This window comes from Ascidia mentula, chromosome 9 (assembly GCF_947561715.1).
Source record: "Ascidia mentula chromosome 9, kaAscMent1.1, whole genome shotgun sequence".
NCBI lineage: Eukaryota > Metazoa > Chordata > Ascidiacea > Phlebobranchia > Ascidiidae > Ascidia > Ascidia mentula.
The window spans coordinates 11,668,385-11,694,973 of NC_138574.1; the positions used below are offsets into that span (position 1 = coordinate 11,668,385).

The following is a 26,589-nucleotide window of genomic DNA, read 5'->3' on the forward strand; positions in this document are numbered from 1 at the left end:
TCTGTTAGGTCAGCAACGTGTACGATAATAACGATTTTTTTACACTAGTGATATGGAAAGAGTAAGGCGCAGCTGTGTCGTCGCGTCGTATGAAAAGGAACTATATGTATTTCCAAATTATGATTTTGTTGTTTGGTGGAAAGATTTTCCATTGAAAAGTAAGTTGTCAATGTTGTTTACGTCAAAATAGAATATGGACATCGCTAATTAGCACTCCTTATGGTATGAACATGACGACCAATTTACTTTTTGCTACATTTACAATAAATAATCCAGTGTGTTTCATTAAACAATCTTAACGTCTTGCTGTCCCAGACTGACCATATAAGTGTCTGAGCTACAACCTGGCGCAAACGCGTAGTTGATTACGAATGGTATTTCAGGCGTGTAGGAGCAGATAATTTCGTGTTCTTGACATTGGAGGTTGTTGGGTTCCGCCTTTGTCTCTTTTGGGCCAATTTTATTTGGGCCGCAAATACATCGTGCCTTCCTTGTGGATGCCATGGCCCTAATCTCTACTTTTTTCCTTCCTTCTTAGAAAGTGTTTGCATTAAAACATCGTTAGCAGTTGTTTTAACTAACGTCATATTGCACAATTTCCTTTTTTGACGCGCCTATATAGGTTGACTTTTCATTTCGTCGATAAGTTGGATTAGAGCCAGCATGGCGGGCTTGCGTCTCAAAGGAAACAGGTTTGTAGAACCTTGAGGCATTGGTGCAAAATCCAAATCTATCACTAATCTCGTAACGCTGCTCGACAGTTACAAATCCTGTTACGTGAGGCTGCTCCGTTTATATCGTTTTGTGCAGGCTTCGAGTCACACTATACGGTTATAGTTGTGTGCATTTTCAGCACATTTTCCGTTTTTTTATCGTTTTTTGGTAGTTGCTTGTTAATTCGATTTTGATTTACCTTGAAGATGATCTATGGTTCTGACAAGATGACATGACAAAATCAATATAAATGGGCTTATACTGCGCTCGCCAGCTGTAAAATCGTATAACGCATTGTGACGTTTTGCGTCGCGTAATTTTTTTCGCCCCCAGGTAATGTTGACACTTCTCGATCGATGCCGGATTTTTTGTGCCTGAGCCATGCGATGTGACTTTCTAGTCTGGTTCTAAATTTTCCAGCGCAGTCGAATTAATATTGACCGGCGTCGTTTTAAGATGACACGCGAAGACAAAAAAAGATTTCTTCGACGTTTGGTGAAGGCACTATTCGTTAACGCTATCAGTCAACTGTACGGTATGTTCAGCTATCCAAAAGTTCAGAAACTTGTTCCTGAGGGGTACTTGTACCAGTACCAATATATTTCGTTGCAACAGTACCAGTACGAATCGCTGCACCAGCATAAAAGCATTTTAGAGACAGCTGCCAGTGTCTAAAAGGTTACATTTTATGTCGTAAATTAAACACTTGATCGCACGTCGCAAACGTTCGTAATCTTGACCTTTGGAAATTGCGTACAAACGTTCGATTGTAAATGATTAATAAATTATTATTGGAAGACAGATTCCGATTTTTTTATATTTCTTGCGCGAATAATTTAGATATCATCGCCTGTCATCATGATCTCCGTTACGAAGACACGGCGAGATTGCTTGAATGAAAGCCTTCGCTTGCTTATTGATTAACGGATGAAGTCGATTAAACCGCACTCTAGTCGAGTCAGCACGTTCAGAAAGTTCAAAAACTGTATATTGTAGATCTACAGTATTTTGTGGTAATAAGGTTTCCACCTTTCGTCATTTGAGTTGATTTTCATGTTTAGGAAAGATATTAAATCTTATCTTTTATCGTCGTGTTTCATTTTACAGTTTACATGAGAAAAATGACAGCTTGTGAGGCTATTGTTTTGATAATATTGGCACGTGCTTGAAACCTTGATGCAAATACTTCGTTCTGTTGTCTTAGATGTCACTCATTGTGCAAGATATCGCGTTCGTCAGGCGCACCGTGGTAAATAATTTATCCTCGATTGTTGCTGGAACTTACGTTCTCTAAACGCGCTGTTGTATTCGAATCCGACGTTGTTTGCCGAAAGCATAAATATTTGGACCTTTTTCTCGTTTTTTATGACTAATGTCATATATGTTTGTGACAAAACATGCTACATGATAAGATTGGAAGTTTTTTTTGCAGTGCGTTAATGTTTTCCAACCATCTTATTTCTATATATTGTACTGTCCAACATATGTTAATTGGTAGCGTATTGTTTAGCCTCCTTTTTAAATTGCAACACATTTTAGATAATCAAGAATAAGAGTTACTGCAGGAATATACACATTCACGTTTTGTGCTGAGTATTTAAATTTGTTTTGTGCTCTTCAATCATGCATTAAGACCTTGCAAACTCGACTATCCAGCAACCCCGCCATTCGGCCCCAAACTTCTGGAAATTTTTCCCATTCGTTTCACCCCTTTAACCTTGTTGTCTGACTCCGACAGAAGGGTTTGAAAGCAAGTGTGCAAAATCATTTAGAAACAAAACGCCAAGACAACTATTAACTTGGCAGGGTCCCGCACAGATAATGCAACATTAGCTACAGAATTGAACATTTGGCTTTTGTTATTCTGGATACCTCTCTAGATACATTACAAAACCAAGTATAGTCTGGATTAACAAGGTTTTACTGTGTAGTTTGGTTGTTGGATTATACTTTACATTCCAATAACATAGTACATCTGCATAGCGATGGGTTTATGGCGATCACTGGATATTTAGTGCACCACGGTATTAGCCCAGGGCGTTTGGTTGCGAAAATTACTTGATTTGTGTGTAATAATCGAGAAAAAACACCGCATGTTTTATATTCTGTGGCGTTTTGTCGCGATGCAAAGATTAGAAACAACACACTGGCTTTTTTTATGTTGAAAAAGTGCGTGTTTAAAGCATTAAATGCATTGCCAAAATATCACTTTGCCCACTTGGATTTACTCTTTTTCCCTATTTTTCCTTAATGTGTTTTCCCGATGGATTTTGGCTCGACGGAAAACCCCGACTTTCCTGTCATTTTTGTCACATGCACATGCCAGAGAAATGCTACTCCGTCACGGATCCTTGGCGCACGCGATTCGTCACTCTCTCTGAAGCAGAAGGTACATAGAGCACATACAAACAGCCAGCGTAGCCGTAGCTTCGCTAGAAACGTGGTGTTTTAGCCACTTGCCTTGCCTACGTGAAGGCAATTGTGCATTTATCGTTGTATCGTATGCCGGAAAAGTTTATTCTGTGTCGTGGCTTTGGGAATGGACGACGCATTGAAAATACCACGTCTCTCGTAACTACTGCGTCACATCAACAATTCTCTTCTTTTGTAGTGTGAGGCATGGGATTAAATTGACTTTCCATTGTGGGTCCACTCTGTATGACAAAGGCTACACACCGGGGTGTATCAACTGCCAAATCAGGCTGCACTCAAAACGCATCGGCGTCCAATTAACGCCCATGGGATGAATACGAAATGAGCTGAACCTCTCACGAACCTCTCAGATTGATGAAGATTGACTCTCCCTAAAGGATGGATCTTGGTCTAATCTCCGTTGTTAATCTCTGCCGTCGTAGTCACATAGTCTTACCAGTTTTTGCATCGCAGTGAGCGGCGACAAGGCAGGATTTGTATTCTTACTATGAGGTTATGAATTGTTTTGATTTTGGGGAAAAATGTGTCTAACAATGTTGGTGATGCGTTTGAGCGATTTATTACAGATTTGTTTTCCCCTTAATGCCAGTAGCTATAACATGTTCTTTGTTTTTGTGTGTTTACGTTATTTTGTGTCGCGCTACAAGCCCCCTTAAATTCGTGTTAACCTGGCACCCGGATGCTTCATGCATTAACTCGAATTTATGGCGCTTCAAAGGAAATATAACATACGTCAATGCGTGTTTGTATTTAACCGCGATTGTCAGACACATTTCTTTGGGGTGTGGATTTCGAAACCAAAGATGTAAATATTGCTCTTGTAACTACTGGATATAGTTTACTTTGCTTGAAATAATTGGGATCGTTTTGTTAGATATAAAGTCACTTCACTTTAGATTTGGTTTGTAAATCTAGTATATTTATCAAGTTTTTAAACAATCGGCCCTTCTGGCGAATCATTACAATACACCTGGTAGCAACAAAAATTTACAAAGGTTAATGATGCACAAATTTATAAAGGTAATGGACCCGCTTCACTGGGGTTTATCCTGGACAAACCGCACGTCTTGTTCAGCTGCATTGCGACACAAGAGCGGACAGTAATTATCAGCTGGCGCAGACATGACTCCGGCACTGAATAATGCATGTATAATTGAACGCACTTTGTATGATACTATAATCTGACGCGGTTAACCTGATCAGCTCACCATGGTATCACGTAATTACACTTGACACCTGTTCGTTTTTTTTTCTGTTTTGTTAAATATTACAGGATTCTGACGTCAAACGCTATGTGTGCAGTTCTGTATTGTGTTTGTATAGTTGTGGAGTTTCATATTACTATCGTCTTTCTGTAAACGTTAGAATGATATGCGGCGTACTTCATATAACGGTATTATTTTCTTCTTGTTAGGTTATCTGCCTTCATATAGGTTTGCAGTTTTGTTTAGTGGTTGATTTAATTTGCCAAGCCAAGCGCAACAGGAAGCTATTTTGTTGGAAGTACTGAACCGACCAAAGCGAACCAACATTTGGAAATATACACCGACTGCAGTCAAGGTATTACTTCGGTAAGTCAATGTATTTCCCGCACTCAAGTGTTCCAAAATCATGTATAACTTACACTCCATAAGTTAAAGCGAATGTGTTCCAGTGGTTAACCATTTCATTCTCGTGCTGTGCAATTGTATTCCATTTCTTCATCATTAAAACGTGCAGCTGCTGCCATTGTTGTTTTTTGACTATTTCATTCATCTACTGCCTGCCCAATGTTTTTTTTTTATTTAAACCCAGTCTGGCCACGAATCCCGGTCAGGTTTTCATCTTGGTATATAGCTCGGGCTTGACCAAAGTTGCCAATCACGCCCAGCGGGTATTTTATCAAGGTGCCCATAATATTTTAGTTCATTACTGCTACCAGCCAGTCAAATTTGTACGTTTTACCTACCACAAGTATGCGCTACAGTATCTGGATGACAACAAACAACTTGATTTGCGAAAACTAAAATCCACGGTAATGCGAAACAGTAACGGAAAGTAATCAAAAGCTTTCAATTACAGTCGTGCTTACAAAAACATGGCCGTTTCTGTTTGACCTCTTTCCATTGTGCGAAGTTGTGTTGGTTTAAGTCGAGACGTGGTTTTGTGTATTGTGGAAATACGTATGTTCTGAGTCGTACTTGGTCGATGTGGAACATTATGGTTTGTCTTGGAGACAGCGTTTATGTTGTTTACTTAGTGGTGAAAATGCTGCTACAAATAAGTTTTAACTTCGTTTTACCTTGAATTATGTTGTTTGCCTTTGTTTACAGGATTTTATAAAATCCTCGTCTAGTATAATTTACGGAAAGCACTCGGGATCATATATATTGAATAATAAGTGCTACAAGTGCTACATGCATATAGGTTACGAAACCGCTGAAGATTTAAGCTCGAATTTTGTAAGTAAGCGTAATTTAAAGAAAACACTGACTATAATCAACCAAAGTACACTAGCAGACTGTAGGTCGCGAACCGTATCGCACTGACTACACTGCTAAAAAGCTTGTGCGTATTTCTGAACATTTCCTTTTTTCCTTATCTAGTTTATTATAAGGTTGGTTGATTTACTTTTCGCCACCCCTTAAAAATTTTACGTGGTCGCTGATACATGAGCTGCTCTGTCGACGAAAAACACGCGAAAAATGACAAACAAACAGGTTGTTGCGCTTGGGTATGTAAAGGTTTGCGACTGTTGAGAGATAGGATCGAAGCAAAATAAACCCTGCTCCAGCGCGAGGGCAAAAAATCTGGTCTCGTGTTTGGATGTTTACTATTGAGATAAGTTGTTGCGGCGTAACTATGTTACCGGTTTTATAAACACAAAAGCCCGTGGGATAGATAGGTAGAGGAAGACTAAAGGTTGATATTTTTCATCTGTCCTGTTCGCCAGTTCATATGCCAATGCATACAGTAGATTTCGGTGACAATATTGTCAGATTCAGTTACTTGAATAATATTCTTCAGTGAAAACAAAGAAAGAGTTATCTATGCTATTAGTTAGTGGAATAACAAAATTACGTTTAGATGTTGTAAGTTCGATGCATGTTACAAGTGCTTCTTGCTATATATATGTTTTTGAAAGAAATTATGAGTATGTAGTAAAGAGAACCGAAATAGAAACGGATGTAAGGTTTCTCGTAACGCATTGGCCTTGAATGACAAACAGGCCCGTTTACATTGTCGTTTAGGCTCGATCTTTTGATTTATTCCAATAACGTGCGTTTAAGCTTTTCTCTAGTTGAAAGTGCAATCTCATTGCGGCAAGCGCACCATTGACTGACAAAGCGAACCCGGGTTTGTTAATTTCCTTTCAGCTTAAATAATTAAAATCGCGACAAAGCGACGTGGTTGCGCGTGTTGCCGTTGCGGTCTGGGCTTTCGTATGGTTTCGGTCTGGCGATCTTAAAATGTTACCCGTGCGTGCGTTATAATTCGATTTATACATTTCGCAAGCTGCCTGTTGAACTGTAAAACAGAAGTTAACGACCCATATTGCGTTGTGATGTGTGGCAAACTAAACGTGTTTTTATGGTAGATTCTATTTAGGACTTAAGGATGCTTTTGAGCGAATAAATTGTAGTGATTTTAACCTTTATCCATATCGTTTACCGTGATACATATAAAACTTATTAATTTGTTGGTAACAAATGCATAGGGGCAATGCGTATTTGTAGTTACCTTCCCGATTTTGTATTGTTCTGATGCTATTGTGCGAATTAGAACCTTAAATATTTGTTTACCGTATGATTCAAAATACGTGTATTGATAATTTTGTTTTGTAAAACTACCTTAACATTTTCCGCAAGAGTGGCTTGGTCGTGTTGGTGGTTTGCAACGTGGCAGGAGATAGGCTCGAGTCAAAGGAATGGTTTAGTGGCATTGTAATACCTTAGCAGCACAACAGCATTGTACCACACGTCAGCACTACAGGCAACGTTAAAAAAGTTCGTCGGTTGCACGCATACAACACGTATTTCACGTTTTTGCCGTTGGCGCAGTTTGTATCTCGTTATTCTTTATAAAACGCGAGACGCGTCGCACGTATTCGGGGTGAAGCTGCAATGACCGTAAACTAAAAGGTTGGTCTCGCCAGTTGAGTATGACGACAACAAATGCAGCAAAGGGCAAAAAATGTCGAGGTTCAGTGGATTTGTGATTTCCGAAATCTGCCACGACTTCTGTTGTTGGTTTGTTACCGCGTCGCTGTACGGTGTATACGTTTGCCGACCAGTTTCGAATTCTGTTGTAAAGTGACGTCCAAGTCGAAAAGTTTTCAAGAAAAGTCAAATACTGCATGGGAAGATTGTGCCTGCATTACAACATACGCATCGCATGAATTTGTAAGAAAAGTTTGTTATTTTATTTTCACATATAGGGGTTTACGTTTAAAATGTGTAACTTTGAAACTAATGCAGTTGGCGCAATTTCGGTTGTTAACCGCACTTCACATATAAATGATTTAATACAGAAAGCAAATATTTACATATCCGATCGCCATTAGGTCAATATCGTTTTTATGATGTCATCAATTGGGCGACGGTATTGTTGACACTTTAACCGCAGAGGGTCGGTGTGACGATCAATTAAAACCAAGGGCGCCTTTAGGCTCGAGGCAATGATCAGAGGGAGTCTTGTAAATCCGCTTTAATTGCGACATGTTTCGCCTCCAGCAAACTTTGTGCCGAGGTAGCAGTGGACAACACCTTCAACAAAGTGTTGACGAATTGTCTCAGTCGCGTGCGTTGGCGGAGTTGAAGTCTGCAAGGATAGGACGAGATTTAGTTCCCGAATCAGGTTGTTGAGGAAAACGAGGTGTACATTTCGTCTGCGCACATATAACACGTATGTCTAGTTTTTGCAGTTGACCCAGTTCGTATCTCGTTATACTATATGCGTTGGCTGAGTCGAATTCTGCAAGAATAGGACGAGCTTCCTGAGTTAGGTTGTTGAGGAAAGCGCGGTGTACACAGTTCGTTTGCTCGGCCAGAAGGTCAAACGATGGATTTCACTATAAAGTAAGACCTAAAGCGCTTTCCGTTAAGTCTTGAAGCCGTAATACTTGCGTTGTAAATGTTGCAAACCTACATCCTAATCTACGTAACATGTAGATCGGAATGCAGATGGGTTTTGGTGGATAGGGTTTCCACGCTTTGTGGCTTCGTGCTGCTGGGAGGAATTTCCTCATAATGACGTTTTTGTGTCTTGCAAACTTACATGTTGAAGTCATATTCCACTCCACTCACGATATGATTCTGTTCTCAGTCGTTAATTTTATGCAATTGCAACATCCATAAAGCGAGGACCAGACCACCCGGTATAGGTTACTGTTGGACCCGTTGGTCCAGCAATCTGGATTTGTCTAAACAACGAGCGACTTTCTATAAATACGTTGAACTTGTCGTCTTATAAATTTTTGACAAGCTGATTAGTCATTCACGCAAATCAATCCTCCCATACAATTGTAACGCCAATTCTGATGGTTACTGTTGAGTCATGAAGTTTTGTTGCATATTCCAGTGAAACTTATTTTAAGATGAAGGTTCATGACGTTATACTGTGAACCTTGCTATTTACAAGTTATCGACATACATGTGTTTTTCGGACCATGCGGAAATCGTATGCCCGCAATGGATGGTATGGGGTGGTGAGAGGTAGGTACACGGGAATCTTTACTCCTGCTTACTGTTAAGTGAAGTTGTGGCAAATGAACCCCATTACCTATAATACATCACAAAAGTTTGTGGAGATGATGCCGGGTTGAAATCATTTCGATGCTAAGGAACAAAAGTTTCCTTTTCGTAAAACCTGACAGTTCACCACGGAATAAAGCAAATACTTAAAAACGCTACATATACTTAATGAAAATAACACATGTAAAATGACGCTACATATATGTTGTGCTTAAACGCCTCCAACGACTGGGTGAAAGTTATCCGTGTATTTACACATGTAACTTAATCAAAAAATTGCTAAACCGTATAACTTTGATCCAATAATCGTTCAAACCCGCATGGTGAATACGTGGTCTTGCTGCCACAATAGGCCATATGTCGGGTACCAAACTAACCTCAACGTATTTTCGAATACAGCTGCCAACACCGCCAAATCCACACTTATCGGCACTAACCAGCAAAAGCAGGAGGAAATAAACAAAGCCGAAGATCTAGTAAAAGCAAGAAAAGCGGCCGCCAAATGGCGACGTGAAACGCTTGGTTCGGTTGCGTCATTACAAAACACCGGATTTGACCGCAAATCGTCCCTTCCGTCGTCAAGCACCAATCTTGCTGACCCCGGTAACCCGGAACGCTCAAAATACTGGAATTATTACTACAACTCCGCCTTTGAAGGTGTCGAGAGGGACATCCCCGGCCTTGGGAATCAATCTGTGTCGCTAAATAACTTAAACGTAAGTGTTTCGAGCGATAGCTTAATTGTTCATGCATTACGAACCATTCTGGACGGAATTTATCTTGCGTAGTTTAATTTCCCGGAACAAACCCTAGATGTGTTTGTGAGCGACCGTTTCCTATACTAATTTACTATAAACCAGTAGAAAATTAGTAAAATCAGGCAAAAATCCTGAAAAGTGATCACGAAATGGACTCCTCTTTGTCATCATATGATTTGGTCGTGATCCATGGGGTCCGTAGAAAAAATTCAGGGGGCAAAATTTTTTTCCGTGTGATTTTCTGTTTCTAATTCTCCGTCCTGATAAGTATGTGTTAGTTTTCGTTTTTCAGGGGGGCATTTGCCACCCCCCGGGCGCCCATGTCGTGGTCGTAAGTATGCAGTCAATGTTAGATTGTATTTGGCCACCGTTGTAATAAAGGGGAAAGGTTAAGCATCCGATGTACGTTACCAGGGCCAAGTTATTTTGGTAACTTAGAATGTCGTTTTAGTTGCCATGGCAATCGCTGTTTCAAACGCAAACTTGCGCAACCAACCGCAGTAACATGGTTATTTTAGTCCGAGAGACCTGGGTTTGGGCGTGGCACCAGCGACAACGTTTTCATGGCTACGAGCTTCAATGATCTACCTACCGGATGTGACGTACCTCGGTACTGGGATACCGGAAATGAAGTAAGATGCGCTCCAGTTAGCTGTGACGTTTTCAGCGTTGTACATGAACTGGTGTGCGAAATCGTGAAAATATTTTTCATCAATTTGTTGTGTTTTCTGAATTGAACAAAAGTGTTCTGTCGTTTTTTTCCCTGAAGTAATTTAACGAGTATCTTGAGCTATGTACTTTCAACTTAAACGGCAATTTTTGTCACTGTATAAAACATATTTCCCAAGAAAAGTATGCACACATTAATAAGAACAAACACTCGTCCGCAGAGCGACACAGACCAAGCCGACACCATTTACGACCACTTCGGAATTAAACCACGTCATATGGTTGTCGACGATGTGTCAGACGCCTCGTCGTGGAATTCCGAATACATCCGAAGATCACCGGTGTTTGCCCGCTCGGGAATGTCAACTCCAACCGTTAGGGGGCGACGGGGAGCAGTGATCGACGGACACAAAGATATGTTGGCCGCGCATGAGAAAATGAAGTAAGAAAGTACTCGTTAGAGGCGCTAGATAACGGAATGTCATAACATGTTGCGGTGATTGGTTGTACTGTGGGTATATGCATTATATTCTCCTACTCGTATATTAAGTTAAAGACCGTGGATTAACCCGTAGGCAAGGATATTATTTCTAAATAAGACTGTTCAACAAGATTTTGGTGATGGTGTGAGAGCACACAAACGGAAAGTTGGTATTGAGCGAACGCAACGCATTTGAAAGCTTTCGTCTAAGAGGCAAGCGTTTAAACGAGGTTTGCTAACATGCGTGTCCCCACTGGTAGTGAGCCAAAGTGGATGGCTCTAAATTATTCACGACGTTGCAATACTTTGCCTTCGCCCCCTCAGCCCCTTTTTCTTTGTACAGATTCCCCGACAGACTTCAATAATTGATCGCACGCAAATACGATTCTCGTACCACGTTTAAAAAAGTCAAAAACTAGAGTATGGCCATGATGGTGCTGCAAGCAAATGGGCTAAATTTGCTTGTTGTTTCCTGCTAACACAGCAGAAAACACTGACAACATGTAATTTAGTCAGCTTGAAACTAATGAAAAACACAAAGTTTCCCCAACCAAACCGAACAATAAACGTATGTATGCTCATAACTCTCTCTATATATATTGCGTGAAGTGCAAACGCTGCAACACATACACAGTTGGCAAAGTAGGCGTATGCATTTCGACAGGTAAGTTTCTTGATAAATTGCTTGTATTGAAAACTTGTGGTTCAGTTATGTTACTTCTGCAAATTAACTACTACTTCTTCGCTTTGGAACTATATGTTTAGTTTTAAGCGCGTTTTTTTCCAACTGGATTGAAGTTTGTTTGGCAAAAACCTGTTGCAAAACCTCTGAGATAATGTGCACAATTTTTAAACATTTGTTTACTTCATGAACCCATGTTTGGAACCCAGATACCTTTGCTTTCTCAAACAATTCTAATAAGCATTCACCGCCACAATGCGCTGAAACAAGTTCTTTTCCCAAAGGAAACCACACCATCACCACCGTTGACCAATTCAGAAGACTTTAATCTTTAAGACAAAAGACTTTATTTTTAACTTGAGTAGTTCTGTGGCGTGACGTTAATGAGATATTGATTCCTTACGTAACCTTGTTATTTACATTTCTCCTCTGAGCCGATCGGAATCAATGCAATTATTCCGTTGATAAAGATTGGGTTTAATTTTAGTTCCATTCCGGCAAACTTTTCAAGAAACCCTTAATTTTTTCTCCCTAAATATGGAAAGATATGGCCCTCGATTAGGCATCGACATTGTTTCTTGACAGTACAAATTGAATTTCTCATTCGGGATGTGCTATTTTTCATATTGTTGTGAATCTGCGCACTGCATGCTTCTGCTGATGCAACTACCATGTAGTCACCAACCGTTGTGGCCACTTTTGTCTAAGATATTTAAATTAGGATCGCAAGAAGTACGTTGTGAATATGATATGCTCCACGCAGTTCATATTGATTGTGTGCTGGTAAGTGGGCGGTTATGTGAGTTTTTAAGACTTAGCGATATTGCCACTTTGAAACTAAACGGAACCTATACAAGGAACTAATGGAAAAATTCAATTTATCAATTATTGCTTGACATTTGTTAAGATGCAGTCCGAATCGTTCGCCATCATAAACCCAAATTGTCGTGACCGCCTTCGAGCTTTCCGATTCTACTTCTTCTGGTCTCTATGTCGTAGTATTTAACGAGATTACTTTTGGCAGAAAATCAATTGAACAACGGCATGGCATGTTTGTCGTGCGCAACTTGTCCCGTCTTGTTTCCATTAAATTGTGGGCTTGAAATTTTGTTTGCATGGGACTAGGGTCCGCTAATACCTTTTGACCCTCCAAAAATCTTACCTAAAGATGAGCACTTTTTCTTCGAATCAACTCTGCTTGCTGCAAACTCAAAACATTACTTTACTACACAGTTTTTTGGAACAATTGTAATTTAAAAAACATATATTAGCAAAACATTGTGTAACAGCAACACAACCTAGTGCAGGTGGTCATAGTAAATAAACCAAACATGCTCTCTTGATTGTTGACAATATGTGTAGATTGAATCACATGTACTTGAACTTAAACTTGACCAAATGCGCCATTATCTGTTGGAACCATTTGTGATTGGTGTTTGGGTTGCGACTGTGTGTTTTACGTATCAAGGTTTATTACAAGCATAGATTATTTTAAATAGGCATTCAGAGACCAGAAAATGTTGTTTCTCGGATTGTTGTGTTAAGCGTCGCTGTGTTAGGAAGATATACAACATGCTAAAAAGGTCGTTTGCACTTACACGCCTGATGAAGGGGAGTGCGAATGAAACTTCGATCTAGTTAATAGTTTTTTGTCAGAAGAGCCTTTAAATTAACTGAACATGGCACCTGACAGCGTCAGCAACAAGTGATAAAACGCCGTTCTCTGGCAACTTTTATATTTGACAATAATGTTTATTAAAACCTTCACCAGTGGGGGTCGAGATTCTGAATGCAAGCGAGCATCCAATCAGCCACAACTCCCCAGGTTTTAAGCCTGTCTGCATTCAAATAACCACTGCCTACCTGCTTATCTGATGTATATTTGTCCATACAACCAGCTGTCGGCGCGAAACAATACCTCGACGTGTTCCCCGACACGAGACGTTGGCCGAGTGCGCTTTAAACATCGATCCGTCTTATTACGCCGGGTTTGCAAGATCCCCCCATTGCTTACACTTTTAATTACACGGCACACGGCGCCTGTCGACATTCTTCGTTTCGATCGAGTTTGAATCTTTGTTAGCACCGCAGTTAGCCCTGAAAATGGGAGTGCAGTTTAATGTGCTGTTTGTTGTTCTAGCTGACAACCAGAAGTTCGCGTTTAGGCCATTTCTCGTCACAACGTATTGAAACTGTAGTTGAGAGAGCTTAAGAGGATTAGGCTCGGAAGTGTTACAAACTACACAGGTGTTACTGGAAAAGTTGGGAATGTAGGCATGTTATTGAGGCAGGACTACCAAGAGACGTTTGTGTTTTATGTATTGTCGACTTGTTCGCGACATTGTGTTTTATCAGAAACCGTTGCTGTATTTCACTATGTGTAAGTTTACAGGAAATGGTGTCACTTAAACGAATCACTTAATATTTTGTACCGTAGAAAAGTTGCATAATGCAAGTTTACTTGAATAAGCGTTGCACCCCCATTTGTGGACCCCTATTACCGAAGAAATTTAAAATGTTTGAACTTTTTTAAGGGTGTGTGACCCTGTACAACATGAAATTCAATGTCTTGTCGCTGAAAAGTATAATTGTGTGGAAACAATGGAGTACATTCTATTGAATTATGTGGTTATTTGTTTCTGTTTATGTGGTTACTTGTACCCGATGAAACACGAGAAGGAATGAGAACTTTGTCTTTTGTAGGTTATCGTGTCGTTTTCAAATATTATTTGTTGCTAAAAATAAATAAAGCGGATTACAAACACAACCGAATAATGATAGTTTACAGTTTACCAGTGCAACGTGTATATTCAAGTTCCATTAATATAGAAGTATGATATTGCAATAGCTGTCATCGTAATCTGCAGATTTGTCTGCTATTGATTTGACATAGTAGATCGACTCCTTGCGTTGTTGCCGCGCCAAATCCGTTTCTTACCGCGGATTACAATTACTGCACTGCAGGAGAATCTCAAATGTTGGAAATATATGTATGTTTTGCTTGTTATATCCTCAAAGGCACAAAAAATTTGCATAAGAGTATCTGCAGTCCATTAAACATTGCAAACTATTATTCTTTTAAAAGTCATGAAAAACCTGGATTACTTGAGCTCTAAGAAGATTGGCCTATACTGCGTAACTTGATATTTAATTATCTTGTTACAGTTACTGCCCAACTTTTATCGCATGCCTATATTCATGTATACAAAACCTCGGAAACGACAACAGACAGATCAAGTTGTAATTTTTTTTATTCCTGTGAGAGTATTGATGTTTGAAGAGGAAAGGCAAAGCAATTATGTTGCTGTAGACCGTAGTAGGCGAGCCGTTTCCACAACTGCAACACATATTTTACTGATGTAAACAACTTGCTGAGTGGACAAGTGTAACATTTCTATGAGGCGGTAACTGATTTGTTTACCCACATTTGCACACACGTATCTACAAAATTTGCGCCATAATATGAAGCACAGTGAACAGTGTAACCGATATATGATATGGAAAGAAATTACAGACATGCAAACAAAAGAATATGTTCAAATTCAAGCGAAGAATGAAGGGTTACTAGCTTTCCTCTGGAGAGAAAATGTTCCATGTCAACATGTCGATAGTCGCATCAATTATTCAGAACTGGCCTAGAAGGCCGTTATGTGGCATGGTCGAGCGAAGTCCCTGGACACAAGGGGTATGTTCTATCAAACAGCAGGTGGTTCAGTTTTCTGCGTGGTTACTCGCTTAACGATTTGAACTGGGGTAGTGCTTCTCCATTACGCCGAGGTGAATAAAGTGTTATTCTTCTTTGCCGAAATTGAGAGCGGGTCTAGAAAATGACGGAGATTTTCTAAATCGCTTGAAATGGTTGTCAGGGTTGTTATGATTGAAAGCTGTAGGTTTGTTGTCATGTTTTCAGTGGCTGTAAATCACCACATAGATCGAACTTGGTCAGAAACCTTATACAGAGAAAAGGCCAGATCGATGTGCTTATGATCTTCAAGGATTTTTTTCAACTTTTTTGGAACAAGGATAGTGTTTGCCTTCGATTCCATGACACTTTGTGTGTCTGTAGTATACAAAGAAAGTTAACAGAGTATTACTTGATCGCCATGGTGACAATTGCAGTGAACTTGTGCCGGGCCTGATTTAGCAACAGAGTCGTTATGTTTAGGGTCAGACTGATTGTAAAGTTCTACAAAAGTCAAATGTGTTACCCCAAGGTCACAGATCATGTCGGTGTGTTGTACGAAGGTGACAATGTTCGCACTAATAATGTCTGCGAATTTTCGTGCTTGGGATTGTTATCCAATCAGTTTAGAAATCCATAAATTCTCTAAACCCTAAAATTGCACGAACCAATTTTCACTTAAAATGTACTCATTTCCAGTATTAGCGATTTATTGCATATAGAGGCCATAGCTGTTATATGGGTTGGAGTAACACAAATTACTAACTCTATTCAAACCATCCCTCACAAATACTATTTGTTCCTGTTGAGAACAGGATTTGTTTCATTACTGGTGACAGGAGGTAACTGTCTCTCCCATGGCCCTCTGCGCCAGATACCCATGCATAATTAATACGCGGTACCCGCGAAAAAGCGCCCCCTTTCAGTATCGCGACTGTCTGGCCAAGTCTTATTTGCTAGAAGGTTCTGAATTATATGGAGATATTCTGTGAACTAAAATGGCGCCGTCTGGCTTCTGTCGGTTTATTCAGTACAGAAATATAGGTCAAGGTTGAAATTTGGGTTTGGGTAATACTGCCCCGGATTCGTAAGGGCGACCTTCAGTTTTGTGCAACTACGTCACAAGATCATGTTGTAGTTAGGTGTCAGGATTTCGTCTGGCACAATTAAAACATTTTAAACATTGTGATGGTCAAGGTTCAAATATTAGAATAGCAACTTTACTAATTGGGGCTGGACAGCGACCACGATAACTGGTACCTGATGTTACTGGTTTCAACATCCAACAAGAAAAATCTGGTGACTTAACAAGTTTATCAACAAGCTTTCGGGTGAGTGAAAGGCTACATGTTCGTTGCAACCCAGGCCAAGTACCTTGTGATTTGTGGCATTATCTCATTTGTCTGACTTTCTAGTTTGTGCTATATGTTCTATTCTGTGATGGAGCCAAGGTACTTTCGTATATAGGCTAAAAATTAAAAAAAAAAATTGTTGATTTAAATCGGAAGAAACGGTGATCAAGTTACGTATCAGATTATTCGTCCGTTTATTGGTCAGACCACTTGGTGAAGTGGCAAGTATTAGCAAGGTTTTGACGTTAATCACGTACAGTTTTGTTTTTAACTTGTTTATCGAGCAATATGACATTGGCGACCAAAAATATATTTCGTAAACACACATTTTGCCTCAACACAGTACAAACGTTTAGTGATGTATTTGCCACGAAATGCCTAAACATGCGACCAGCCGAGGTGTTATTACGATTTATTAAAGCTTAACCGACGCTAACGACCCCTGCGTTTGGAAAATCGATTGGCTGCCTTTCATACAATTAAACGCTTGTCAGGTAGAACCCCGTTTGCCCTTAACGGCTCGGCTGCTTTCACGGTTTGTCATCTCCCGTAGACCGGCTCATTTATTTTGTCCAGTTTCCCAGTCAGTAAAGGTTTCCTCATTTGGAGAAGTATTTATCGTGTAATATTTACGTAAACCCTTTACCTGATGTTTGAAAGCGCTGCAACATCTGAGTGCTTTCATCTGTACTTCTAGAGTTCGTCATGAACATTTGTGAAAATGATTGTTTGTTTTATTTTTTGTTGCCTCAAGCAACTGTTCTCACCCTTGAACTGCTCAATTACCTTTTTAAGACATTAGTATTTTTCTCGTTACGAAGGTCGTCTTTGTATCGGTATAAAAATGTAGGTCAACTTTTTACATGTTTCCAACTGGCACCAAACGGGTTTGCAAGTCAAATGCAATTAATGTCTTAGTTCTTAAAATTGGTTAAAATTTTAGGCACGCCAGTATTACGTATATACATCATATTGCCAACTTCCTCAGTGTATGTGCAGATATCGTTTAAAATATATCCATAAAAACTATTAGCTAAACCTTTTTATTCACAGAATGGCGCGTTTCGCCGAAGAGAACTTCGCCAAGAGAAGGGGGGCCGGAGGAAGGCCCAACTTCAATCACCCTGGAGGCGGGGGAAAGCACCGGGGTAAGGGTAGCCAAGGAGGGGGCCCGTTCAAGATGACTTTGGCCCAACAAGCTCGCACGATGTCCTATTACAATCCTATACCGAAGCAACAGAATTGCATCACTGCCAACCGTTCCCTATTTATTCTTGGTGTGGATAACTCTGTGAGGAAGTTGGCGAAAAGGATCATCGAGTGGCCATATCCTTTTAAATTCTCAATGCTTTTTAGACTGCTGTATTTTTTTTAATATCACATATTTAGTTTATGTTGACTGGCGGTTGGAAAAGCCGAACAGTACGGATAGTTTTTGCCTCATGGTTAAACTGACACGTCAGTTTAAAGTAAAAAAGTGAACTGTAACTGTAAAGAAACGGTGGCGTTAATGTTGCTTCGTTTTAAAGCTGAAGGAAAGAAGAAATAGTGAAGACAGTATACTTGCATAAAATGCCTGTGCTGAAATGCATTACGAAGTTATAGTTTCATTTATAATGCATGCGTACCAAGTGGACGACAGTCGTGGAGTCGATGGAAATATGAGCTCACAGAAATGGAATGATTATTGAGTGCATGGACAGTATTGACGACATAAGGCTTGGGATTAGAATGAAAACAAATCCATTAATCTTGGCGGGTGTTTCTACATAAGTACGACAATAATCAAAAACTACATGTTTCTCAAAATGTCCTGTGTATAGGAAGCAATACGACCCATAACATAGTTCTAGTTTATGCGTCTTTTTGTCTTCGGCATGTACGGCTCTCTATGAATAGCGCCCTGGGATTAAGATTATCTTTAACTTCGAAACCCAACACCTCCCAGTAACTTGCAATTAAAATGCGTTTGAAAGTTAAACCAGGTCGACCTCGACCTCTTGGTCATCCTTCCTTCGATCCGAGCAACTCTCTTCGAGGCCAAGTTCATGAATTATGCAGGACCGTAGGAAATGCGAGACGGGCACAACATTTGCGCAATCGATGCCCTGCAACGTCTTGTTGTTTAAACGCGTTGGTTTGTGCGTTCCCACCACGCAAGCATGTGAATTTGACATTATGATGAGGCTATAGGGCGTCAATAGGAATGTGCCGCCATCTTTGTTGTGATATAACAACAATATGACTTACATTCTGGGTTGACAAGAACTGCGCTGCACCAATAGAAGTACCTTTATGTTTTGGACTATTATGTTTTCTGAACGGTTAAGAACACGAGTGTAATTACTGACAAATAACCGCCATTAACAAAAATCGTAGACATTAAACCAAAAATATATCGCTTTTATCAAAAAATATCAAAGCACAACGATATTCCTTAACATTTGGTTTTACTCCTTTCGAATATCTTATTCTGGTCACTATCGTTGCCAACTGCATCGTGCTCGCTTTAGAAGAACATCTTCCCAAAGGTGACAAAACTCCAAGGACCGTGCAATTGGTGAGACATTTTTTAAGGAAATTTGACCTTCAGGCACAAGAAATAGTGTAGTTTGCATTCAACCAACGTTACGTCCGCCATGCGGCGAGACTTCTTAACCTAAAATTTAGATGTTGTTTGGTTCGCAAAATTCTGTTTAAAACTAATCTGTTTTTATTTTTCAGGAACATACTGAGCCTTATTTTTTGTGCATTTTTGTCGTGGAAGCTTTTGTTAAAATCGTTGCCCTTGGTTTCCTCCTTCACAAGGAATCCTATCTTCGTTACGGCTGGAATATCATGGACTTTATAGTGGTCGTAACCGGGTAAGTTTATACAAGCTATAATGATAATCCTATTTTTGTGTCGTTTGTGTTCAACAACTTTCAAAATTTTTGTCAAAGTTAGACTTGGAAGTCGTGCTAAAAACGAACCTTTAACGTTGTTTGCAAAATAAACAATTACTAACCCGCGGGCCGCGCTAACATGAAACTTACAGCAAACCATATTTGTTTTCGGGGTTGTTTTCACTTGTCCTTTGGGAGCGACGGCGCGGTTGTATTTTAAATTTGATTACGGAACCGACAATGGCCCTTTTCGTTCGTTCGGCCGAGGCCTAATGTGCCGGAACCACTCTAATGCCCTGTTCCATTTTCCGCAAGGTCGCTACCTTCAATCACTGCCGGTAATTCGTTTCGCCCAAAAGCGCAGCACTGCGTTTTGGTAACGTTCCTATGCTTTTAATAATCCATAGTATTCCACCATTGAAGGCAATACACAAGCATTAGCCTTCGTGCTCCAGTCGGCTTTTATTGGGCGATGCATTCTTTATTTGTGTGTCCCGTTCTTTGGCAATGATTTGTCCTTTGGGTCTCATCGTAATGCTATTCACAATTGGTGGGCACTCGAACTGCGAAAAGCCTACAACCGGTAATTTTTAAATTATAATTGTTAACTCCAAGCGAAATTATTGAGACGAGTGAGTTGGTATTTTGTGCTTGTAGGAGTTGTTTATTTTTTTCCTGCTTGCTTTATTTAACCTGTCATAAATGTGTTGCATAAACAGTATAAAAACTTTCCCTGTTTTTTAAAAGTTTTTATGGTGACAGTAGTTACTATTACAGCCTTCCCAAAAATCCCTAATATAGCAGATTTTGACTGTTAATTTTTGGAACACGGGGTGCACTCGAAGATATAACAAACACTAAAGCATATTTAAAATGAATTGATTGGTTTTTGTGCAAGTCGAGAATGTGATGCTTGTGACGAATGTAAATGATTTGTCAGGCTTTTTTCCATCCAATATCGCAACGCGTGTAACCAACGACAAACACAACTTGACCACAGCATAAATTAAAACCTTACAAGGTCATGTGAACACACTTTAATTCAAAGCCCGCGTGACCTTTGCGCAACTGGTCAAAATTGTTTGGCTGCAAACCAGTCTTGCAAAACCGAAGCACACCCGAGGGCCTGGTACTAATTGACGAGCTTCTTGCCGAGCCACCTTTTTCATCACGATTTCCCATTAATAATGCATACACCCGCCAAGCTATGCCCCCACAGCAATATTACAGCTGTGAAAATGAATTTGAGGCTTCTGGCCCTGTTTGTTATAAGCTTACACTACTCGGACTGCAATATACTCGAACCCCATGCTATTTTGTGTCTTATTATTGCAGGTGTGTCACGTACTTTAACGTGTCCCCCACGGGATCGGGATTTCAGACTCTCCGAGCTGTTCGTGTGTTGAGACCGTTGAAGTTGGTGTCCGGTATTCCAAGTACGTTTGAGCCGCGTTTGTTAATCTACATAATGTACAACGGTCTGTCTAAATTCGACCAGTTTTGTAAATACCTGACCTGTTGAGCAGCTGAAAAACCGCGGTATTCTTGTTACTTTTTTCTTATCAACAAATGAGATTTGCAGTTTATTGAACAATAAGACGGCTGCCTTACACGCTATCTTCAAACTGCTGGAAAATAACTTTTTTTTAGGTCAAAATAAATAATTTTCAGCAATCATGACACCATCAGAAAAATAAATTCTCTTTGGACAGGTTTACAAGTCGTTCTCAAGTCTATTATGAAGGCTATGGTTCCTCTACTGCAGATAGCAGTGTTGCTTCTGTTTTTCATCGTCGTCTGTTCCATTGTGGGCCTTGAATTATATATTGGAAAATTTCACAAAACTTGCTACAACTATTCAAACAGTAAGATTGAAATGTTTTTGATATTTATAAATTTTTGTTATGAACTCATTTATGCTTGACTTACAACATATCCTGTTTGCACAAATCTTTTGAAAAAAAATATAAACAGTAGCCTTGGTGCATGTTGTAAATTTGCTTTTTTGCATTGCTTTTTGAACGTTATATTTCAGCCTAAAAGTTTCATTGTACAAAGGCTATTATCCATCAGCAAACCATATATCATTTGATCTCCTCAGCGTACAAGGCTATGTCGTTTTAACCTTGTCTATATAAACCCCCATACAAAAGGGATTGTTTGTCTAATCAAAGCAAACACGACTAAGCTATCAGAATCCAAAACCTGTGATTGTTTGCAGACGAAATTCACAGCGAAAATCAGATATGCGCTAAAAATGATACGAGTGAAGCACCGCAGGGTTACGCATGCCCCAACGATACTTACTGTGGTGACTGGGAACTCGGCCCCAATTACGGGATCACCACATTCGACAACATCATCTATTCCATGCTCACAGTATTCCAGTGCATCACCATGGAAGGGTGGACAGATATTCTCTACTTCGTAAGTCTTTTTACCAGGTTTAAACTTCGTGCTTTGTTGTTGATTTTCTCGGATTGGGAATAAAATGAGACATATAATATAATGATTTTTCGATTCAAACTCTGCGTTTAGTTGAAAAAAAATCTGCAAACCGGCCTTTTTCACGTGATACATTTTTAACATGTGTGTTATCCAACACAAAAATTTAGACAATACCTTGTTTGAAGTCCAACATTTCATGTCTTATACGCGTGTAAGTAAACCTTTTTCACAATGAAACTGACAATTCCAAACAGGCAAACGACGCTATCGGAAACTCAATCAACTGGGCCTATTTCATGATGCTTATTATAGTCGGCTCCTTCTTTATGTTAAATCTCGTGCTTGGCGTGCTAAGCGGGTAAGTCACCATGTGTGTTGACGCGGTGTGGCCTTGCTGATCGTTGTCTTGGTGTTGGTCGTAACTTCAATGAATCAATCAGCACAGCATGGGTTGTACTATAACACTTTGTTCTTGTGACAACACTCTGTGTATATGTATGTTGTTGTCGAGTTTCCCGCACCTATAACATACATAGTTTTGTTCACTCGTATCAGATGGTTTCGAGATTTTTTTAGGACACGTAAGTTCCTCCACTTCATAACACGACGTTAGCATAGCAGAGATGTCCACAAATTGCGTCGAATTTGCATGGAAAGCGAAAAGACATTGCTTGGCTAATGAAATGAAACCATTTTTGCACCAAAAAAGGCGCGGTCATTTGGGTTTAATGCCGCAGCCCTAAGAAATCACTCGTTTCAAAACATATTGACAATGGCTTTTTTATCATTTGTTGGTATCAGCATTTTTCGAAATCAAGTACTAAACTAATTTACCGCGACTCAAGCTTGCAGAGACTAACCCCGTATAATTCCACCGAACCAAGACGCAGTCTCACACATATCAAATTATATAGAAGCAACAAGCAACAAAAAAAACAAGTCTTAACATCATTCCTTACCGTTGCGCGATTTTAGAGTGTGGACGGTGAAGATGGCACGTGGTTCAACCTTATTCTGACATATCTACACTTTATGTCAATAATCCTGCTCGGTTCATTCGGGTTGCTTAATCTCGTGTTCGGAATTTTGGCGACGTAAGTTTTTACTTAGCGCTTGGCTGTGACTTAGAGCAGAAGCTTTTCCCTTTTTCTTTCGCACGTAAACTTCGCAAAAAATTTTGCAAAACAATCCTTTCGGCAAAAATTTCCAGAGGTCTCGAAGATAATCTCAAGAAGCCCGAGCCAATCACGTGGTGTATTGCGCAACCAGTTCATAGTCACGTGATACAAAGCTTGTTGAATTTTGTCTGCGGTACAATTCCGTACAAATAATGTCGCATCTCGTTATGTGGAAAATGACGAGCACAATATATCGATTTCCGTGGTTTGTCCCACGCAATTGGTCACAGGTTTTAACGCTCCTTGGCACCGCTACAGTGAATAATAAATAATGTAAAGTCGCCACGGAAAATTCGCAGCGATACGTTTGCTAAAAATAAAAAAAACGTCTTGTACCCATTTCTATTTGTAGAAACTTTGGTGTTTGTGAACTTGACCCATCATACCCCTACAGCAGCAGCATGTTAATTCTTTTTAAACTTTAGCTGTTTGTGCCGTTTTGTAATATTTGTTCGTGTACCGACATTTCTCCTATAATTTCTTCCTTCTGCATGTTTCACAACTAACTAATTGCTTTCATTGTAGTAACTTAGCTGTTGTTTGTAAGGTAAATGTTAAGTTTGAAGAGATTTATCGGCTATGAAGGGTATTGGAATGATTGCAAACGATTTATACAACCGAAAATTATCTTAGCAATTTGAAAGAAAAATATACATGCCATAATTACTAATACCATATATCTTAAATCTGTTTCGACAATGTTTTTGGCATGATTGGGTGCTTACTAAACCGGAGGCTGTTACGTTTGTATAACTTATAACGTAAATTAAAGAGTACAAACCCTTAAAGCCATGTCGCCTAATATAACGATGGGGCATCTCATTTCAACTGTCATTACGATACGTAGCGAGTTCGCCAAGGAACGTGAACGAGTTGAAAATCGACTCGCTTTTCTTAAAGTTCGAAAGAAGCAACAACTTGACCGGGAGTTGGATGGTTACCTGGAGTGGATGCAGAAAGCAGGTATATATATTCATGTTTCTGGCACCAAATGGTCACAAACTGTATCCTGTAAGCTGTTCGGCATTGCCAACCCTTCAGCTGCTTTTTTCGTATTCCCGGTAATGTCCTCGCTAAACAGTAACAACTACAGATATATTCTCTTCTTTGTAAGTCTTTTCACTAGGTTTAAACTTTGTGCTTATTCGTACGGTTAGGGACCCTATACGTTTTATTCGTATTGTCAAGGTTTGAGGTTTAATGTTGTAAATAGTCGAAAAGAAATAAAGTTTAGTTTGATCTTTTATTGACCTTAGTAATACGCACGTCACAAAACCGATCGAGCGTTTCTCCTTTGGGCATTTCTTCAATTAAATAAAAACGCGGTATTAAATTATATTGGTCTTTTCTAACAGAGGAGGTGATTCTTGCTGAAGAGGACAGGACTTTCGAAAAATCGGCGTTAGAAGGTTTGGGTAAACTCTATTATTAATAACAGAAAGACATCCAAATCATGCGTGGTTTTATATTGCAGCTTATCGTCGCAAGGCGGCGCACCGGAGCCGTGTTGATCTGCTGAATTCTGACAGTAGTTCGTTTTCAGATATATCAAGTAATGTGTTTTTGTAAAAACAACATATATTAGAAAAAAAAAGCTTTTAGGCCTTATATCTGTTTTATTTTACCTTTATTCCTTGCCTTGTTTTTCTGCTTTGTATTATGCGTTGAATTGTTTTACTCGTTTTCAGGTACGGGTAATCGTTTTACTCGATCCATTCCAAACACCAAACCCGAAAACTCGTGGATTGTTTGGATCACGAGAAAAGAAAAAAGATTTCGGTAAGTAAACAGTGTTTCCCACAACTTTTCATCCAATGAACCCAAAGAATACTTGACATAAACGAATACATTTCGAACGTCGTGCGTTTTAAAAAATACTGATTAGCCCAACTTTTATGCTTGCGGTTGGACGGTTGAAAAGTGTAATAAGTATTACCGAACATTGGGATTACAGCATCCGACCTCTATAAAAACATAAAGTACAAAAAAGTAACGACTTCTGAAAAAGGACATATCTTAAATTTACGATATCAAGTTCCTAACAAAATCTACGCACGATACTTTGTCACCATAGTTTTGTCAGTTTTAAGTGAAGCTGAGATTACTTTATACACACGAATTGTTGTTGTTGTTTTAGGATCAAATGCCGACATTTGGTAAAGTCTCCCATATTCTACTGGGTGGTGTTGTGTCTGGTTTTGCTTAACACCGCTTTCCTATCGAGCGTCCACTACCAACAACCACAGTGGTGGGAAGACTTTCTCTGTAAGACGAAAGTTTGTGACACAACCTGGGAGCCGCTTCTCATACAAATGTTGTTGCTTGTTGCAGATTACGCCGAATTCGTTTTTCTTGGGCTTTTTTCGGCCGAGATCATGATCAAGATTTACGGTCTTGGACCGAGAACTTACTTTCGTTCTTCCTTCAACATATTTGATTTTGCTGTAGGTTTGAGTAGTTTGGCTGTGTGTACATTTCATTACATTAGTTTGTCGACTACCGTGAGTTGAAGTGGCTTGTTAGATTTGGAACTTGTCACAAGGATCGACGCTGTATAAGCATTAAAAATCCTCTTTCGCTTTGGCCACCAGACAAAATCGTTGTCTCGGACTGGGCGTCATTATTTGGAAAACAATTAAATTCGGATTTGATTCCTGAAAAGGCACTTCCAAGCCATTGTTGTACATGAACTGTACCTTTCAGTTGCGTCTCAATTTCTTCTTCATATTCCATTGCATTTACTATTCATGCACTAATGTTTACACCTGTAAGGTATAAGTTTCACGACATGTATTGTGTGACAGGTGATTATGGCTTCAATATTTGAGATCATCTGGTCGGTGTTGAGACCAAAAGCGTCGTTCGGCATCAGCGTTCTCAGAGCCTTACGTCTTCTTCGTATTTTCAAATTCACAAGGTGCAACATTTTCTGTTAAAACGCCATCAAGTTGTTAATGTTTGACCAAGACGTTACTGGGTTTTGTGTGAAGATATATTATAAATACTGCTGATTTTTCATTTATTGCTGGCATTTATCGAAAAGTCTGGTTTAAATAATCTTGGTCTTTAGTGCTTGGTCGGGGTTGCGCAACCTCGTGGTGTCGCTCATGAGCTCCCTCAGATCGATCGTCTCCCTTATATTCCTTCTTTTCCTCTTTCTCGTCGTCTTCGCTCTGCTTGGGATGCAGATATTTGGCGGACAGTAAGTTATTCTTCTTGTTGCTGTTAGTGTTAAATTAGAACTGTGAAATGAGAAATTAAATGCCATATAGGATATCGATTGATGCAAAAATACTACAATTGGCAAACATACAAAGATGTGTAATGGAAATTAAAACAACGACCGTTCTACAGAAAGCAATATCACAAACATCCTTTTCACATTCAGACCAAATCATTAATATAATATAACAATAAACCTACTGCTCGTTACTTGCAAGCACGTAATAAGCTTGCTCCAGGTGTATGCGCACGTCATTGGCATTGACACCATCCCTGTCACTCAACGAATACAATGGGTTTACGTCAGAATTGATTGCTTGGCTGTCGTAGAGGCAAGTGATCGATTGGTTGAT

At 39.6% G+C, this 26,589-nt stretch overlaps 1 protein-coding gene and 1 long non-coding RNA gene across 2 annotated transcripts in view; both read left to right on the top strand.

Annotated features, from left to right (window-relative positions):
- The first annotated feature begins 1,729 nt into the window (after positions 1-1,729).
- On the top strand, positions 1,730-4,561 carry LOC145913039 (uncharacterized). Its single transcript, XR_014403327.1, has 2 exons — positions 1,730-3,103; positions 3,326-4,561. It is a non-coding gene; the product is annotated as an uncharacterized LOC145913039 (long non-coding RNA).
- Positions 4,562-8,704: 4,143 nt separating this feature from the next.
- The window catches only part of LOC145913038 (voltage-dependent calcium channel type A subunit alpha-1-like), a 36,722-nt gene continuing 18,837 nt past the window's right edge, over positions 8,705-26,589 (top strand). The window contains exons 1-19 of the mRNA XM_083000551.1: positions 8,705-8,840; positions 9,279-9,595; positions 10,156-10,269; positions 10,528-10,748; positions 17,557-17,829; positions 18,958-19,063; positions 19,228-19,367; positions 20,724-20,824; positions 21,101-21,253; positions 21,610-21,815; positions 22,091-22,194; positions 23,862-23,977; positions 24,370-24,423; positions 24,489-24,566; positions 24,703-24,793; positions 25,152-25,279; positions 25,346-25,458; positions 25,819-25,931; positions 26,085-26,216. Of these exons, the coding sequence (XP_082856677.1) occupies positions 8,795-8,840; positions 9,279-9,595; positions 10,156-10,269; positions 10,528-10,748; positions 17,557-17,829; positions 18,958-19,063; positions 19,228-19,367; positions 20,724-20,824; positions 21,101-21,253; positions 21,610-21,815; positions 22,091-22,194; positions 23,862-23,977; positions 24,370-24,423; positions 24,489-24,566; positions 24,703-24,793; positions 25,152-25,279; positions 25,346-25,458; positions 25,819-25,931; positions 26,085-26,216 (2,606 nt within the window). The 5' untranslated portion in view covers positions 8,705-8,794. The remainder of the gene's footprint in view (positions 8,841-9,278; positions 9,596-10,155; positions 10,270-10,527; positions 10,749-17,556; positions 17,830-18,957; positions 19,064-19,227; positions 19,368-20,723; positions 20,825-21,100; positions 21,254-21,609; positions 21,816-22,090; positions 22,195-23,861; positions 23,978-24,369; positions 24,424-24,488; positions 24,567-24,702; positions 24,794-25,151; positions 25,280-25,345; positions 25,459-25,818; positions 25,932-26,084; positions 26,217-26,589) is intronic.